The 19,026-nt window shown below is 46.3% G+C and overlaps 1 protein-coding gene across 1 annotated transcript in view; it reads left to right on the forward strand.

The window, feature by feature from the left end:
- The window catches only part of LOC132822203 (cytochrome b-c1 complex subunit 1, mitochondrial-like), a 41,493-nt gene that overhangs the window by 15,990 nt on the left and 6,477 nt on the right, over window positions 1-19,026 (forward strand). Inside the window, exons 8-11 of the mRNA XM_060835278.1 lie at window positions 241-384; window positions 12,438-12,598; window positions 13,023-13,108; window positions 16,017-16,105. Of these exons, the coding sequence (XP_060691261.1) occupies window positions 241-384; window positions 12,438-12,598; window positions 13,023-13,108; window positions 16,017-16,105 (480 nt within the window). The remainder of the gene's footprint in view (window positions 1-240; window positions 385-12,437; window positions 12,599-13,022; window positions 13,109-16,016; window positions 16,106-19,026) is intronic.

Consider the following 19,026-nt stretch of genomic DNA (forward strand, 5'->3'; position numbering starts at 1 on the left):
CTGGTGTTTGGGAGAAGGTGGCTGGTCTTCAGTCATTCAGGTTTTCCTTTCTTTACTGTACATGGCCACCTTTGCAGCTGCCTCATCCACACTGGGACCGTGGGTCATCTAGTACTTTCTGTATGAGGACCTTGAATATAAACAGAAGGGCCTCACCCCCCAGTCATCAGCCAGCTGCTTTAGCCGAAGGGTTAGTCACTCTGTTGTGCGAGGTTGAATTGTCACTCTCTTTGGTTTCAGATTCTTGTGAGAGATGATGCTATGCCATTAGCACACATTGCACTTGCTGTGGAGGGAGTTGGATCATCTAATCCTGATGTGGTTCCTCTCTTGATTGCCAGTACACTGATTGGAAACTGGGATCGCACTTACGGGGGAGGAGTGGTGAGTAGCTGTGGATCAGTGGCAGGGCCTTGCTCGGGCTGGATGGGCCTCATTGTGCAGATAGTGGACCCCAGCCACATCTGTCTTGTTCAATGGAAGCAAAATCTTCATTTCAATAAATCTCAATTTTATTTTGGAATCCCTTCCAGGTCACCACTCTTCCCTTCTAACCTCCTGCATTCTATTCTGATAACCCTCTGAGATGTCCCTGCCTGTATAGCTCTGGCCTTTTCCCCAGCTTCCACTGCTGTATTATTAGCAGACCTGCCATCACCTGCTGGGGCCCCCGAGATCTCTGGATCACACCCGAAACCCCTCCACTCTCTTTTTTATGTCAAACACTCTGTAAAGTACCTGGGTTGCTTTTGGACATGGAAGACATAGACAACATAGAAAAGTGCAGCACAGAATAGGCCCTTCTGCCCACGATGTTGTGCCGAGGATTATTCGTAATCTAAAATTAAATAACTTAACCTATGCACCCCTCAACTCACTGCTATCCATGTGCATGTCCAGCAGTTGCTGAAATGTCCCCAATGACTCTGCTTTCACCACCACAGCTGGCAACGCATTCCATGTATTCACAACTCTCTGCGTAAAGAACCTACCTCTGACATCTCCTTTATACCTTCCTCCTAATATCTTCAAACTATGACCCCTCATACCAGTCAATCCTGCCCCAGGGAAAAGTCTCTGGCTATTGACTCTATCCATGCCCCTCATTATCTTGTATACCTCGATCAGGTCACCTCTCTTCCTCCTTCTCTCCAGAGAGAAAAGTCCAAGCTTAGTCAACTTCTATTCGTAAGACAAGCCCTCCAGTCCAGGCAGCATCCTGGTAAACCTCCTTTGCTCCCTCTCCATCTTTCCTATAGTAGGGCGACTAGAACTGGACACAATATTCCAAGTGTGGTCTCACCAGGGACTTGTAGAGCTGCAGCAAAACCTCCCGGCTCTTAAACTAGATCCCTCTGTTAATGAAAGCCAAAACACCATATACTTTCTGAATAACCCTATCCAACTTTGAGAGTGGCAACTTTGAGGGATCTATGCACTTGGACACCCAGATCCCTCTGTTCCTCCACACTGCCAAGAATCCTGCCTTTAATCCTATATTCAGCATTCGAGTTCGGCCTTCCAAAATGCATCACTTCGCATTTATCCAGGTTGAACTCCATCTGCCATTTCTCAGCCCAGCTCTGCATCCTGTCTATGTCACACTGTAGCCTGCAGTAGCCCTCTATATTATCGATGACACCTCCAACCTTTGTGTTATCTGCAAATTTACTAACCCACACCTCAACCTCCTCATCCAAGTCATTTATAAAAACTACAAAAAGCAGAGGCCCAAGAACAGAGCCCTGTGGGACCCCACTCAACACTGACCTCCAGGCAGAATACTTTCCATCTACAACCACTCTCTGCCTTCTGTCAGCCAGCCAATTCTGAATCCAGATAGCCAAATCTATGCTTTTCCAAATAGTCATAAATCCTATCCCTGAAAATTCTTTCCATAACTTTACTGACCACAGATGTAAGATTGTTGTCTGTAGTTACCAGGGATTTCCCTTCTTGAAAAGAGGAACAACCTTTGCCTCCCTCCAGTCCTGTGGTACGACTCCCATGGAGAGTGAGGAGGCAAAGATCTTCACCAGTGGCTAAGCAACCTCTTTTCTCACTTCACGGACCAGCCTAGGATAAATCTGGGCTGGCTCTGGGGACTTATCAATCTTAATCTTTGTCAAAATTTCTAGCACATAAACTTCATCAATCTTGATCTGTTCAAGCCTGTATCCCAGCTCCTCAAAGTTATAATTCACAACAAGGTCCCTTTTCTTAGTGAAAACCAAAGCAAAAGACTCATTTAGGACTTCCCCTATCTGCTCAGACTTCACGCACAAGTTACCTCCGCTATTTCTGATCGGCCCTACCTTCTCTCTGATCATTCTCTTATTCCTCACGTATGAGTAAAATGCCTTTGGGTTCTCCCTAATCCTTCCTGCCAAGCCTTTCTCGTGACCCTTTCCTGGCGCTCCTCAGTCCATTTCTGAGGTCTGTAGAAAACCCTCTGAGGTGGCTGTTCCCTTGCTGTGCCTAACTTCCACCCATACTGACTCAGTAGACAAACCTTCCTCAACAACCTTTGTTTCTGTAGCTGTGATGCACTCTCTGATTAACAATGCTACATCTTTTTTCCCACCTCCCTGTTATTCTTAAATGTTCTAAACCCTAGAACGTCAAGCAACCATTCCTGCCCCTGTGAAACCTATGTCTCTGATATGGCCACAACATCATAGTCCCAACTACTGATCTATGCTCTAAATTCCTCACTCTTATTTCTGACACTCCTTATGTTAATGCAGGCACACTTTCCCTTTATTTCATCGCGTGAAAAACCTTCCCAATAGATTTACTACATCCTGTCACTGCCCTAACTACACCTGCCCCCCCCTCAGATATGTAGCTCTGGTTCCCAACTCTCTGCCAAACTAGTTTAAACCCTGCTAAACCACACAAACAAATTGCCCTCCCAGGACATTTGTACCCCTCCAGTTCAGGTGCAACCCGTCCTTCATGTTCAGGTCCCACCTTTCCCAGAAGGTATCCCAATGGTCTAAATATCTGAAGCCCTCCCTCCTGCACCAGCCTCTCAGTCACATGTTAAGCTGCATTCGCTGACTGTTCCTCACCTCACTATCTCGTGGGACCGGTAGCAAACCTGAGATCACTACTCTACCTGTCCTGCTCTTCAGCTTCCAACTTAATTCTCTGTAGTCACATTTCAGATCCTTAATCCCTTTCCTGGCTATATCTTTGGTGCCAATATGTACCACAATGTCTGGCTGCTCATCCTCTCCCTTCAGAATCTTGTAAACCCGATTGGCAACATCCTGGACCCTGGCACCTGGGAAGAAAAATCTTCTGTCAATCTGTCTGACTCGTGCTATTCTATCCTCCTCCTCCCCCCCCCAACTTTCCCTTCTGAGCCTCAGTGCCAGAGACCTGACAACTATGGCTTTCCCCAGTAGGCCGTCCCCACCAGCAGTGTCCAGAATGGTATACTTATTGCTGAAGGGAACGGCCACAGGGGATCCCTGCTCTGTCTGTTGATGCCTTTTCCTCCCCCTGACTGTAATCCAGCTGTCCTTACCCTGTGTCTGGGGAGTGACCACTTCCCTGTACATCCTCTCAATTTCCCCCTCAGCCTCCCGGATGATCCACAGTTCATCCAGCTCCAGCTCCAGTTCCTCAACTCGATTTTCGAGGGGCTGGGGTTGGGTACACTTCCCGTAGATGTGGTCGGCAGAGACATGTGCCGTGTCCCTCACCTGCCACATTATGCAGGAGGAACATGCAATGCCCTAACATCCACATCCTGCCACTCTGAAAGCCCGCACAGAACTAAACAAGGAAGAGAGAAACCCTGAAAACTTACCAAGTTTACAGACTTTCAGTAAGGTTAGGGGAGGTGGGTGGGAGGGAGGCCCTATGGTGTAGGGTCATGGGTTTAGATCTCACCCACTTCAAAACTTCCCGGCTGTCCTCGTTTCTCACTGCCTTCTCTCCTCGCCGCTCTCTTCAAAATGGAGACATTACGTTAGCCCTAGTTGATGAAGAGTCCGGGCTCGGGCCCTTGAAGGATTACCAGTTGCACTATGAAGCAGTCAGACACCAATACTCCACAAGGTGGAGATGGACTGGCCAGCCTTCTCCTTCATGAAATCTGAATTCAGTCTGACCCTGTGCTATACCTGTCCTCAGAAGGTTTGATGGGGATAGGGTAGGGGGAGCTAACCCTGTACTTCACCTGTCTTCAGGAGGTTTGATTGGGGCTGGGTAGAGGGAGCTTTACTCTGTATCTAACCACATGCTGTCCCTGCTTCTGTTCCTGGGAGTGTTTGGTGGGGTACAGTGTAGAGGAAGCTTTACTTTGTATCTAACCTCATGCTATGTCTGTCATGGAGATGTACAGCACGGAAACAGACCCTTCAGTCCCACCTGTCCACGTCGACCAGATATCCCAACCCAATCTAGTCCCACCTGCCAGCACCTGGCCCTTATCCCTTCAAACCCTTCCTATTCATATACCCATCCAAATGCCTCTTAAATGTTGCAATTGTACCAGTCTCCACCACATCCTCTGGCAGCACATTCCATACCCGTACCACCTTCTGCGTGAAAAAGTTGCCCCTTGGGTCTCTTTTATATCTTTCCCCTCTCACCCTAAACCTATGCCCTCTAGTTCTGGACTCCCTGACCCCAGAGAAAAGACTTTATCTATTTATCCTATTCGTGCTCCTCAAAATTTTGTAAACCTCTATAAGGTCACCCCTCAGCCTCCGACGCTCCAGGGAAAACAGTCCCAGCCTGTTCAGCCTCTCCCTATAGCTCAAATCCTCCAACCCTGGCAATATCCTTGTAAATCTTTTCTGAACCCTTTCAAATTTTACAACATTTTTCCGATAGGAAGGAGACCAGAATTGCATGCAATATTCCAACGTTGACCTAACCAATGTTCTGTACAGCTGCACCATGACCTCCCAACTCCTGTACTCAATACACTGACCAGTAAAGGAAAGCATACCAAACGCCGCCTTCTCTAGGGTGTAGGTTTGCTCGCTGAGCTGTAGGTTTGATATCCAGACGTTTCATTACCTGGCTAGGCAACATCATCAGTGGTGACCTCCAAGTGAAGCGAAGCTGTTGTCTCCTGCTTTCTATTTAGATGTTTGTCCTGGATGGGTTTCCTGGAGTTTGTGGTGATGTCATTTCCTGTTCGTTTTCTGAGGGGCTGATAGATGGCATCTAGACCTATGTGTTTGATTATGGCGTTGTGGTTGGAGTGCCAGGCCTCTAGGAATTCTCTGGCATGTCTTTGCTTAGCCTGTCCCAGGATAGATGTGTTGTCCCAGTCCCAGGGAAGGAAACAAACTGAACACACAAGAAAAGAAAGCCCTAGAAAACCTCAAAAAAGACAAAAACATCGTTGTATTACCTGCAGACAAAGGTCGGCTCACAGTCATCCTGAACAGAAGGGACTACATCGAGAAAGCCAATGCACTACTCGCAGACACCAACACCTACCAACAGGTGGAGCTAGACCCGACCCCACAATAAGGAAACAAAATTACATATCTCCGAAGAAAATTACACAATTCCGGACAATTAAACAAGACGGAATTCCAGAAAATGCAACTCGACGGGACCAATACCCCACAATTCTACGGACTACCAAAAATCCATAAACCAGGAGCCCCCCCTCAGACCTATAGTCTCACTACCCGGAACACCAACTTACAGACTGGCCAAAGAACTACACGCAAGACTGAAATACCTAGTAGAAAGGTCACAGCACTCCATCCACTCCACCCAGGAATTCCTAAAAATCATTAAAAATACCAAAATAGAGGAAGATCTCATTCGACGTAACAGCACTATTCACCTCCTTTAACATCGACCTGGCAAAGGAAACACTCACCACACTTTTAGAAGAGACCATCACACACACCCCAACCACCATCAATCACATTACCAACGAAGACATCATGAAGCTAGTAGACCTGTGCCTCACCACCCACTTCACCTTCAACATCATAATCTACAAACAAACCAACGACACATCCATGGGATCTCCACTATCAGGATTCATAGCAGAAGTGGTAATGCAAAGACTAGAACAAACAGCCCTACCAACCATCAAACTAAAAATCTGGGTCCGCTACGTAGATGACACCTTTTTCATCACAAAACGAAACAAGGTAGAAGAGACATTTAACATCATCAACAACACCCTCACAGGCAGAAAGTTCACCAAGGAGGAAGAAACCAACAACAAACTCGCATTCCTGGGTGTCACAGTCGAAAGAAAGGACAACGGAGAACTATAAACCTGCGTATACAGAAAACCGACAAACACTGACCAAATACTCAACTACACCAGCAACCATCCCAACACACACAAACAAAGCTGTATCAGAACACTATTCCAATGAGCCACCACACACTGCAGCACAGACGAACTTCGCAAAACAGAGGAGAACCACCTATACAATGTATTCAAGAAGAACGGATACTCAAAAAATACAATCCGCAGATTCCTCAAGAACAAACCACGACACGTAGACCAAACACAGCCAGAAACCCTAACCACCTTACCATACATCAAAGAAGTTTCAGAAATGACAGCCAGACTACTAAGACCCCTTGGAATCCTAGTAGCGCACAAACCCACCAACACTCTCAAACAAAAGCTAACAAACTTAAAAGACCCAGTACATCCCATGGACAAAACCAACGTCATCTACAAAATTCCATGCAAGGACTGCCAGAAACACTACGTAGGACAAACAGGAAGAAAGTTATCCACCAGGATACACGAACATCAGCTAGCCACAAAAAGACACAACCCTCACTCCCTCGTAGGCCTACACACTGATGAGAAAACCCACCAATTCGACTGGGACTGGGACAACACATCTATCCTGGGACAGGCTAAGCAAAGACATGCCAGAGAATTCCTAGAGGCCTGGCACTCCAACCACAACGCCATAAACAGGCACACAGATCTAGATACCATCTATCAACCCCTCCAAAAACGAACAAGAAATGACATCACCACAAATCCCATCCAGGAGAAAGATATAAATAGAAAGCAGGAGACAACAGCTACGTTTCACTTGGAGGTCGCCACTGGTGATGTTACCTAGCCAGGTAATGAAACGTCCAAATATCAAACCTACAGCTCAGCGAGCAAACCTACACCCTAAACCTCAACCTGAGCTACAAACCTTCACAAGCCGCCTTCTCTATCCTATCTACCTGCGAGCTATGAACCTGCACTCCAAGGTCTTTTTGTTCAGCAACACTCCCTAGGACCTTACCATTAAGTGTATAACTCCTGCTAAGATTTGCTTTCCCAAAATGTAGCACCTCTCATTTATATGAATTAAACTCCATCTGCCACTTCTCAGCCCATTGGCCCATCTGGTCCAGATCCTATTGTAATCTGAGGTAACTTTCTTCACTGTTCACTACACCACCAATTTTGGTGTCATCTGCAAACTTACTTACTGTACCTCTAATGCTCACATCCAAATCATTTCTGTAAATGACAAAAAGTAGAGGACCCAGCACGGATCCTTGTGGCACTCCACTGGTCACAGGCCTCCAGTCTGAAAAACAACCCTCCACCACCACCCTCTGTCTTCTACCTTTGAACCAGTTCTGAATCCAAATGGCTAGTTCTTCCCTGTATTCCATGAGATCTAACCTTGCTGATCAGTCTCCCATGGGGAACCTTGTCAAATGCCTTACTGAAGTCCATATAGATCACATCTACTGCTCTGCCCTCATCAATCTTCTTTGTTACTTCTTCAAAAAACTCAATCAAGCTTGTGAGACATGATTTCCCATGCATAAAGCCATGTTGACTATCCCTAATCAGTCCTTGCCTTTCCAAATACATGTACATCCTGTCCCTCAGGATTCCCTCCAACAACATGCCCACCACCGAGGTCAGGCTCACTGGTCTATAGTTCCCTGGCTTGTCTTTACCACCCTCCTTAAACAGTGGCACCACGTTTGCCAACCTCCAGTCTTCCGGCACCTCGCCTGTGACTATCGATGATACAAATATCTCAGCAAGAGGCCCAGCAATCTCTTCTCTAGCTTCCCACAGAGTTCTTGGGTACACCTGATCAGGTCCTGGGGATTTATCCACCTTTAACCGTTTCAAAACATCCAGCACTTCCTCCTCTGTAATCTGGACATTTTGCAAGATGTCACCATCTATTTCCCTACAGTCTATATCTTCCATATCCTTTTCCACAGTAAATATTGACGTTCCTGTTTTGCCCTCCTAATTTCCCTCTTAATCATACTCCTACTTCCTTTATACTCTTCTAAGGATTCACTCGATCTATCCTGTCTGTACCTGACATATGCTTCCTTCTTTTTCTTAACCAAACCTTCAATTTCTTTAATCATTCCCTATACCTACCAGCCTTTCCTTTCACCCTGACAGGAATATACTTTCTGTGGATTCTCGTTATCTTATTCCTGAAGGCTTCCCATTTTCCAGCCGTCCTTTTACCTGCGAACATCTGCCTCCAATCAGCTTTCGAAAGTTCTTGCCTAATACCGTCAAAATTGGCCTTTCTCCAATTTAGAACTTCAACTTTTAGATCTGGTCTATCCTTTTCTATTACGATTTTAAAACAAATAGGATTATGGTCGCTGGCCCCAAAGTGCTCCCCCACTGACACCTCAGTTACCTGCCCTGTCTTATTTCCCAAGAGTAGGTCAAGTTTTGCACTTTCTCTAGTAGGTAAATCCACATCCTGAATCAGAAAATTGTCTTGTACACACTTAAGAAATTCCTCTCCATCTAAACCTTTAACACTATGGCAGTCCCAGTCGATGTTTGGAAAGTTAAAATCCCCTCCCATAACAACCCTATTATTCTTACAGATAGCTGAGATCTCATAAAACATAGAACATAGAACAATACAGCACAGAACAGGCCCTTCGGCCCACAATGTTGTGCCGAATATCTATCCTACATTAAGCACCCATCCATGTATCTATCCAATTGCCGCTTAAAGGTCACCAATGATTCTGACTCTACCACTCCCACGGGCAGCGCATTCCATGCCCCCACCACTCTCTGGGTAAAGAACCCACCCCTGACATCTCCCCTATACCTTCCACCCTTCACCTTAAATTTATGTCCCCTTGTAACACACTGTTGTACCCGGGGAGAAAATTTCTGACTGTCTACTCTATCTATTCCTCTATTCATCTTATAAACCTCTATCAAGTCACCCCTCATCCTTCGCTGTTCCAACGAGAAAAGGCCGAGAACTCTCAACCTATCCTTGTACGACCTATTCTCCATTCCAGGCAACATCCTGGTAAATCTTCTCTGCACCCTCTCCAAAGCTTCCACATCTTTCCTTAAGTGAGGCGACGAGAACTGCACACAGTACTCCAAATGTGGCCTAACCAAAGTCCTGTACAGCTGCAACATCACTTCACGACTCTTGAATTCAATCCCTCTGCTAATGAACGCTAATACACCATAGACCTCCTTACAAGCTCTATCCACCTGAGTGGCAACTTTCAAAGATCTATATACATAGACCCCCAGATCCCTCTGTTCCTCCACCTGACTAAGAACCCTACCGTTAACCCTGTATTCCGCATTCTTATTTGTTCTTCCAAAATGGTCAACCTCACACTTGGCAGGGTTGAACTCCATCTGCCACTTCTCAGCCCAGCTCTGCATCATATCTAAGTCCCTTTGCAGCCAACAACAGCCCTCCTCACTGTCCACAACTCCACCAATCTTCGTATTATCTGCAAATTTACTGACCCACCCTTCGACTCCCTCATCCAAGTCATTAATAAAAATTACAAACAGCAGAGGACCCAGAACTGATCCCTGCGGAACTCCACTTGTAACTGGGCTCCAGGCTGAATATTTACCATCTACCACCACTCTCTGACTTCGACCAGTTAGCCAGTTTTCTATCCAATTGGCCAAGTTTCCCTCTATCCCATGCCTCCTGACTTTCCGCATAAGCCTACCATGGGGACCCTTATCAAATGCCTTACTAAAATCCATGTACACTACATCCACTGCTCTACCCTCATCCACATGCTTGGTCACCTCCTCAAAGAATTCAATAAGACTTGTAAGGCAAGACCTACCCTTCACAAATCCGTGCTGGCTGTCCCTAATCAAGCAGTGTCTTTCCAGATACTCATAAATCCTATCCCTCGGTACCCTTTCCATTACTTTGCCTACCACAGAAGTAAGACTAACTGGCCTGTAATTCCCGGGGTTATCCCTATTCCCTTTTTTGAACAGGGGCACAACTCTCGCTACTCTCCAGTCCCCTGGTACCACCCCCGTTGACAGTGAAGACAAAAAGATCATTGCCAACGGTACTGCAATTTCCTCTCTTGCTTCCCACATAATCCTAGGATATATCCCATCAGGCCCGGGGGACTTGTCTATCCTCAAGTTGCTCAAAATGTCCAACACATCTTCCTTCCTAACAAGTATCTCTTCTAGCTTACCAGTCCGTTTCACACTCTCCTCTTCAACAATACGGTCCCTCTCGTTCGTAAATACTGAAGAAAAGTACTCATTCAAGACCTCTCCTATCTCTTCCGACTCAATACACAATCTCCCACTACTGTCCTTGATCGGACCTACCCTCGTTCTCATCATTCTCATGTTTCTCACATACACATAAAATGCCTTGGGGTTATCCTTGATCCTATCCGCCAAGGATTTTTCATGCCCTCTCTTAGCTCTCCTAATCCCTTTCTTCAGGTCCCTTCTGGCTATCCTGTATCCCTCCACTGCTCTGTCCGAACACTGTTTCCTCAACCTTATGTAAGCCTCCTTCTTCCTCTTTACTAGACATTCAACCTCCCTCGTCAACCAAGGCTCCCTCACACGACCATTTCTTTCCTGCCTGACAGGTACATACATATCAAGGACACGTCGTATCTGCTCCTTGAAAAAGTTCCACATTTCCACCACATCCTTCCCTGACAGCCTATGCTCCCAACTTATGCTCCTCAAATCCTGTCTTACAGCAACATAATTTCCCTTCCCCCAATTGTAAAATCTACCCTGTTGTGCGCACCTATCTCTCTCCATAACCAAGGTGAAAGTCACAGAATTGTGGTCACCATCACCAAAATGTTCACCCACTAACAAGCCCATCACTTGTCCCGGTTCATTACCGAGTACCAAATCCAATATGGCCTCCCCTCTGGTTGGACAATCTACATATTGAGTTACAAAAGCTTCCTGGACACACTGCACAAACACCACCCCATCCAATCTACTTGATCTAAAGAGCTTCCAATCAATATTTGGAAAGTTGAAGTCGCCCATGACTACGACCCTGTGGCTTCTGCACCTTTCCAAAATCTGTTTCCCAATCTGTTTCCCCACATCTCTGCTGCTATTGGGGGGCCTATAGTAAACACCAAACAAGGTGACTGCATCTTTCCTATTTCTGACTTCAGCCCATACTACCTCCAAAGGCAGATCCCCCTCAAACTTCCTTTCTGCAGCCGTTATACCATTTCTAATTAGCAATGCCACCCCCCCTCCTTTTTTACCACCCTCGCTAATCTTACTGAAACATCTGTAACGAGGAATCTCCTTACAAGTTTGTTTCTCAATTTCCCTCTGACTATTAGGGGGTCTATAATACAGTCCCAATAAGATGATCATCCCTTTCTTATTTCTCAGTTCCACCCTGAATGTATTTCCGGGAATATCCTCCCTCAGCACAGCTGTAATGTTATTCCTTATCAAAAATGCCACTCCCCGTCCTCTCTCACCTCCCTTTCTATCCTTCCTGTCGTATTTGTATCCTGGAACATTCAGCTGCCAGTCCTGCCCATCCCTGAGCCATGTTTCCATAATTGCTATGATATCCCAGTTCCATGTTCCTCACCATGCCCTGAGTTCATCTGCCTTCCCTGTTAGGCCCCTTGCATTGAAACAAATGCAGTTTAATTTATTAGTCTTACCTTGCCCCTGCCTGCCCTGACTGTATGATTCACTTCTGTTCTCAACTGTACCAGTCTCAGATTGATCTCTTTCCTCACTATCTCCCTGGGTCCCACCCCCTCACCTTACTAGTTTAAATCCTCCCATGCAGTTCGAACAAATCTCCCTGCCAATATAATCGTCCCCTTCCAATTTCAATACAATCCGTCCTTCTTGTACAGGTCACTTCTAACCCCAAAAGAACCAGTGTTTGATGGGGACGAGATAGAGAGAGCTTTACTCTGTATCTAACCCTGTTCCGCATCTGTCGTGGGAGTGTTTATGGTGACAAGGTAGAGGGAGCTTTACTCTGTATCTAACCCTGTGCTGTTCCTGTCCTGGGAGGGATGAAGGGGACAGTGTAGAGGGAGCTTTACTCTGTATCTAACCCCATACTGTCCCTGGGAGTGGTTGATGGGGAAAAGTGTGGTTAGTGATGATGATATTGCTTATTTCTTGTTTATCTCTACAGAACCAGTCAAGTCGCCTGGCCCAGATTTCTGTTGAGAATAAGCTTGGTCACAGTTTCCAATCCTTCAATACATGTTACTCCGACACAGGCCTTTGGGGGATATACTTTGTCTGTGATGGAATGAGCATTGAAGACATGCTGCACTTTGCCCAGGGAGAATGGTGAGTGTGCTGCTGCACGTCCTGTGATGGCTGCTTGTCCTTTTAGCATCACTTACTGCAATCTGCTGGTGAAAACATTGAAGTGGTCCAGTTTTTTCAAATTAAACTAAGTATTAAACCTTTATTGAGAGCGGTTCAAACAAAGACTCAATGATGTTTGGTGCTGTATCTGCATGATTGATTTTATCCAGACCAGACATACAGGTACCCCTCCCATCCTGCTGGGGCAGGAACTGTGTTACCCCTGATAACCACTGCCCTGCTGGGTCGGGCACTGAGATAACACCCCTCCCCACCCTGCTGGAGCAAGCACCCAGATGTCACTTCCCCCACCCCACCCCCCTCCCAAACCCTGCTGGGGTGGGCACCAACAGAAAAATAATCAAGGAGGCAATGTAACTGTTTGGTCTTTGTTTGTGTTCAGGATGCGCCTTTGCACCAGTGTGACTGAGAGTGAGGTGACCAGAGCCAAGAATGCGCTGAAGACCCGTTTGATTGCTCAGTTGGATGGTGAGATGAAAAGCAGATTGTGAAAATATGAACATAAGGAAATAGCAGGAGAACTTAACAAGTATTTTGCATCAGTCTTCACAGTGGAAGACATGAGTAATATCCCAACAATTAAAGGGAGTCAGGGGCTGAGTTGAGTATGGTTGCCATTACAAAAGAGAAAGTGTTAGAAAAGCTAAAAGGTCTTAAACGTGATAAATCTCCTGGCCCCGATGGGATACATCCTAGAGTTCTGAGAGAGGTGGCTGAGGAAATAGCGGAGGCATTGGTTGAGATCTTTCAAGAGTCACTGGAGTCAGGGAAAGTCCCGGATGATTGGAAGATCGCTGTTGTAACCCCCTTGTTCAAGAAAGGATCAAGACAAAAGATGGAAAATTATAGGCCAATTAGCCTAACCTCGGTTGTTGGTAAAATTCTAGAATCCATCATTAAGGATGAGGTTTCTAAATTCTTGGAAGAGCAAAGTCTGATTAGAACAAGTCAACATGGATTTAGTAAGGGGAGGTCGTGTCTGACGAACCTGTTGGAATTCTTTGAAGAGGTGACAAGTACATCAGACCAGGGAAACCCAGTGGATGTGGTATATCTGGACTTCCAAAAGGCCTTTGATAAGGTGCCGCACGGGAGGCTGCTGAGCAAGGTGAGGGCCCATGGTGTTCGAGGTGAGCTACTGGTATGGATTGAGGATTGGCTGTCTGACAGAAGGCAGAGAGTTGGGATAAAAGGTTCTTTTTTGGAATGGCAGCCGGTGACAAGCGGTGTCCTTCAGGGTTCAGTGTTGGGGCCACAGCTGTTCACATGATATATTAATGATCTGGATGAAGGGACTGGGGGCATTCTAGTGAAGTTTGCCGATGATACGAAGTTAGGTGGACAGGCAGGTAGTACTGAGGAAGTGGGGAGGCTGCAGAAGGATCTAGACAGTTTGGGAGAGTGGTCCAGGAAATGGCTCATGGAATTCAACGTGAGCAAATGCGAGGTCTTGCACTTTGGAAAAAAGAATAAAAGCGTAGACTACTTTCTAAACGGTGAGAAAATTCGTAAAGCCAAAGTACAAAGGGATCTGGGAGTGCTAGTCGAGGATTCTCTAAAGGTAAACATGCAGGTTGAGTCCGTGTTTAAGAAAGCGAATGCAATGTTGTCATTTATCTCAAGAGGGTTGGAATATAAAAGCACCGTTGTGCTACTGAGACTTTATAAAGCTCTGGTTAGGCCCCATTTGGAGTACTGTGTCCAGTTTTGGTCCCCACACCTCAGGAAGGACATACTGGCGCTGGAACGTGTCCAGCGGAGATTCACACGGATGATCCCTGGAATGGTAGGCCTAACATATGAGGAACGGCTGAGGATCTTGGGATTGCATTCATTGGAGTTTAGAAGATTAAGGGGAGATTTAATAGAAACTTGCAAGGTAATATATGGCTTAGAAAGGGTGGACGCTAGGAAATTGTTTCCGTTAGGCGAGGAGACTAGGACCTGTGGACACAGCCTTAGAATTAGAGGGGGTCAATTCAGAACAGAAATGCGGAGACATTTCTTCAGCCAGAGTGTGGTGGGCCTGTGGAATTCATTGCCACAGAGTGCAGTGGAGGCCGGGACGCTAAATGTCTTCAAGGCAGAGATTGATAAATTCTTGATGTCACAAGGAATTAAGGGCTGTGGGGAGAATGCTGGTAAGTGGAGTTGAAATGCCCATCAGCCATGATTGAATGGCGGAGTGGACTCGATGGGCCGAATGGCCTTCCACTCCTATGTCTTATGGTCTTATTCAACCCCTCATCCTACTTGTCATTCATTCAGATAATGGTTGATCTGTGTCTTAACTTCATTTTCCCAGCTTTGTTTCATGTTCCTTGTTAACATTTCTCAGCAAAGTGAGTCTGCTTTAATCCAGGGCCTAAAGCCAACTGACTTTCACACCACAGTGTTTGGAGGGAGAAGGTCCCAGATTTCCCCTCCGGGTGTGTGAGCAAGTGTATCCTAGCGTCACTCCGGATCTAATTCCCTTGGATCTTGATGTGTTCTGAATGCTCCTGTCCCCCACCCATCTTCACCTCATTATCAGAACCCTTTTAATATTCAAAATTCATTGATCAAAGCAGTACGAAATACAGGCATAGTTAGTGCAGCCCTGAACCAACCCAGTGCCAGTCGAGCCTCTGCATTGCCCTCCGTCCTGAGCTCTGTATGGGCTGCTGTCGTATAGCCCAGGACCTGTGACTGACTTTTCTTTGCAGATTGGATACTGACCTCAATCCTGTTCACTGGGCCTGAGATATGCGGTGAGGCAGTGCAGTGTGGGAACTCTAGTCTCTTTGGTGTGTTCGCTGTGTTCCATTGGATACCAATCAGGCCGTTCTGATGGGCCGGGCCGAGCCGGGCCTGACTGAGGGCATCAACCAGGGAAGAGACTGGAGGGGAATCACACTTTTGGGAGGGGGAGGTGTGTTACTGACCAGAAGGGAATTGATCTGTGGTGGAGTGGAGATGGGAATTACTGATTGGAGGGGAATAGATCCATGGAGGTGGTGCTGACTGGAAGGGAATTGATCTGTGGTGGGGGTGGGGTTTGTGACCAGAGGGGAGTGGATGCATGGTAGAGAGGGTACTGAGTGGAGGGGACAAACAGCCTCGAGTCTGATTGTGAAGGGGACATTGCCTCAGGAATTATGTTCCTGACTGGATGTTGAGGGGCAGTGAAGAGGATTAAGCAAAGGTGTTTTCCTGATTGTCATTCAGGCTAGACCTGCTCAACAGCCAAACAGACAGTTGTCCACAGACAGAACCCCAGTATCTAGCAGAGGCACTTAGCCCCAGGCCCAGACTCCAGGGAAACCCCAGGGAGAACAGTGAGGTGTGTGCAATGCCCATGGTGTTGGAGCTTACTAATATCCATGTTCGTTCACAGGTACGACACCAGCATGTGCAGATATCGGGAGGCAAATCCTTAGTTACGGCCGACGTATCTCACTGGCAGAGTGGAATGCCAGGATTGATGTATGTATTGATTGACCATAACTATTTCTGTGGATAGCTCAGAAACACTAGAAACACTCTGCCTAACAGAGCCCACTGGATGCTTATCGCCTGAAGTACTCATACTTAGTAACTAAATACAGGAGCCTATCCCCCAGTAAGAGTCAGTGTATCTAGGACCCATACCCTAGCAAGCATCAGTGTGTGTGTGGGACTGTACCCCAGTGTGAGTCAGTATGTGTGTGGTACTGTAGTCCAGTGTGTGTGCGTGTGTGAGCGTGTACTCAGCGAGAGTCTGTGCGCGTGGGACTGTACCCCAGTGTGAGTCAGTGTGTGTGTGTGTGTGTGGGACTGTACCCCATTGTGAGTCAGTATGTGTGTGGTACTGTAGTCCAGTGTGTGTGCGTGTGTGAGCGTGTACTCAGCGAGAGTCTGTGCGCGTGGGACTGTACCCCAGCGAGAGTAGGTATGTGTGGGACTGTACCCCAGTGAGAGTCGGTGTGTGTGTGTGGGACTGTACCCCAGTGAGAGCTCGATGTTGTGAACATTTCGGAGATATGAATAGAACAGGGACAGGAATGGTCGTTGCAGGTTCTGGGATTTAGATGTTTCAGTAAGAACAGAGAAGATGATAAAAGGGAGGGAGGTGTGGCATTGTTCGTCAAGGACTGTATTACGGTAGTAGAAAAGATGTTTGAGGACTCGTCTACTGAGGTAGTTTGGGCTGAGGTTAGAAACTGGAAAGGAGAGGTCACCCTGTTGGGAGGTTTCTATAGCCCTCTGAATAGTTCCAGAGATGTAGAGAATAGGATAGCAATGATGAAATTCCCAAATATTGACTGGAAATACTATAGTTCAAGTACTTTAGTTCGGTCAATTTTTGTCCATTGCATGCAAGAGGGTTTGCTGACACAGTATGTAGACAAGCCATCAAGAGGTGAAGCCACATTGGATTTGGTACTTGGTAATGAATACAGCTAGCCTTTAGAGTTGAAGGTAGGTGAGCACTTTGGTGATGTTTACTTTAGTGATGGAAAGGGACAGGTATACTCAGAGTGGTAAGGGCGTGGAATGCCCTGCCTGCCAATGTAGTCAACTCAACCACATTAGGTGCATTTAAACAGTCCTCAGATAAGGACAAGGATGATGATGTGATAGTGTAGGGGGATGGGCTTAGATTAGTTCATAGATCGGTGCAACATCGAGGGCCGAAAGGTGTGTTCTGCGCTGTATTGTTCGATGTTCTGTATCGTAGGATAAGAGTTATAGCTGGGGGAAGGACAACTATGCTGCGATTAGGCAAGATTTAGGATTCATAGGGTGGGGAGAGATGGGCACAACTGAAATGTGGAGCTTATTCAAGGAACAGCTACTGCGTGTCCTTGATGAGTATGTACCTGTCAGGTAGGGGGGGAAGTTGTCAAGTGAGGGAGCAGTGGTTTACTAAAGAAGTTGAATCTCTTGTCAAGAGGATAAAAAAGACTCAGGGCACTTGGGAGTTACAAGTTAGCCAGGAAAGAGACAGAGCTCAGAAGAGCCAGGAGGGGACATGAGAAGTCATTGGCAGATAGGATCAAGGAAATCCCTAAAGCTTTCTTTAGGTGTATCAGGAATAAAAGAATGATTAGGGCCAATTGAGGACAGTAGTGGGAAGTTTGCGTGGAGTCTGACGAGATAGGGGGAGCGCTAAATTAATATTTTTCGTTTGTATTTGCACTATAAAAAGATGATGTTGAGGAGAATACTGAGATACAGGCTGCTAAACTAAGCAGGATTGAGGTTCACAGGGAGGAGGTGTTAGCAATTCTGGAAAGTAGAAAATAGGTAAGTGCTGTGGGCCGGATTGGATTTATCCTAGAATTCTCTGGGAAACCAGGGAGAAGATTGTAGAACCTTTGGCTTTGATCTTTATGTCATCACTGTCTCCAGGAATAGTGCTAGAAGAGTCGAGGACAGCAAGAAGGGGAGTAGAGACAACCCTGGTCATTATAGACCAGTGAACCTTACTTCAGTTGTGGGTAAAGTGTTGGAAAAGGTTTTAAGAGATAGGATTTATAATCATCTAGAGAGGAATAAGTTGATTAGGGATAGTGAGCATGGTTTTGTGAAGGCTAAGTTGTGCCTCACGAACCTTATCGAGTTCTTTGAGATGGTGACCAAACAGGTGGATGAGGGTAAAGTGGTTGATATGGTATATATGGATTTCAGTAAGGGGTTTGATAAGGTTCCCCACGGTACACGGCTGTAGATGTCATATACATGGACTTTAGTAAGGTGTTTGATAAGGTTCCCCATGGTAAACTAATGGAAAAAGTGAAGTCACGTGGTGTGCAGGGTGTTCTAGCTAGGTGGGTAAGGAACTGGGTGAGCAACAGGAGGCAGAGTAGTTAAAGGGAGTTTCTCAAAATGGAGAAAGATGACCAGTGGGTGTTCCACAGGGGTCAGTGCTGGGGTCACTGTTGTTTGTAATATACATAACTGATCTGGAAGAGGGCATTAGTGGTCTGATCAGTAAGTTTTCAAATGACACGAAGATTGGTGGAGTAGCAGAAAGCATAGGGGACTGTCAGAGAATACAGGAGAATATAGATTAGAGAGTTAGGTGGAGAAGTGGCAGATGGAGTTCAATCCAGGCAAATGTGAGGTGATGCATTTAGGGAACTCAAATTCTAGAGTGAACTATACTGTAAACAGAAGAGCCTTGGGAAAAGTTGATGAGCAGAGAGATCTGGGAGTTCAGGTCCATTGTACCCTGAAGGTTGCTGCGTGGGTGGATAGAGTGGTCAAGCAGGCATATGGTATGCTTACCTTCATTGGGTGGGATATTGAGTATTAGAGCTGGCAGGTCGTGTTAAAATTGTACACGACATTGGTTCGGCCGCATTTAGAATATGGTGTATAGTCCTGGTCACCACATTACCAAAAGGATGTGGATGCTTTGG

This window comes from Hemiscyllium ocellatum, chromosome 14, assembly GCF_020745735.1.
Source record: "Hemiscyllium ocellatum isolate sHemOce1 chromosome 14, sHemOce1.pat.X.cur, whole genome shotgun sequence".
NCBI classification, from domain to species: Eukaryota; Metazoa; Chordata; class Chondrichthyes; order Orectolobiformes; family Hemiscylliidae; genus Hemiscyllium; species Hemiscyllium ocellatum.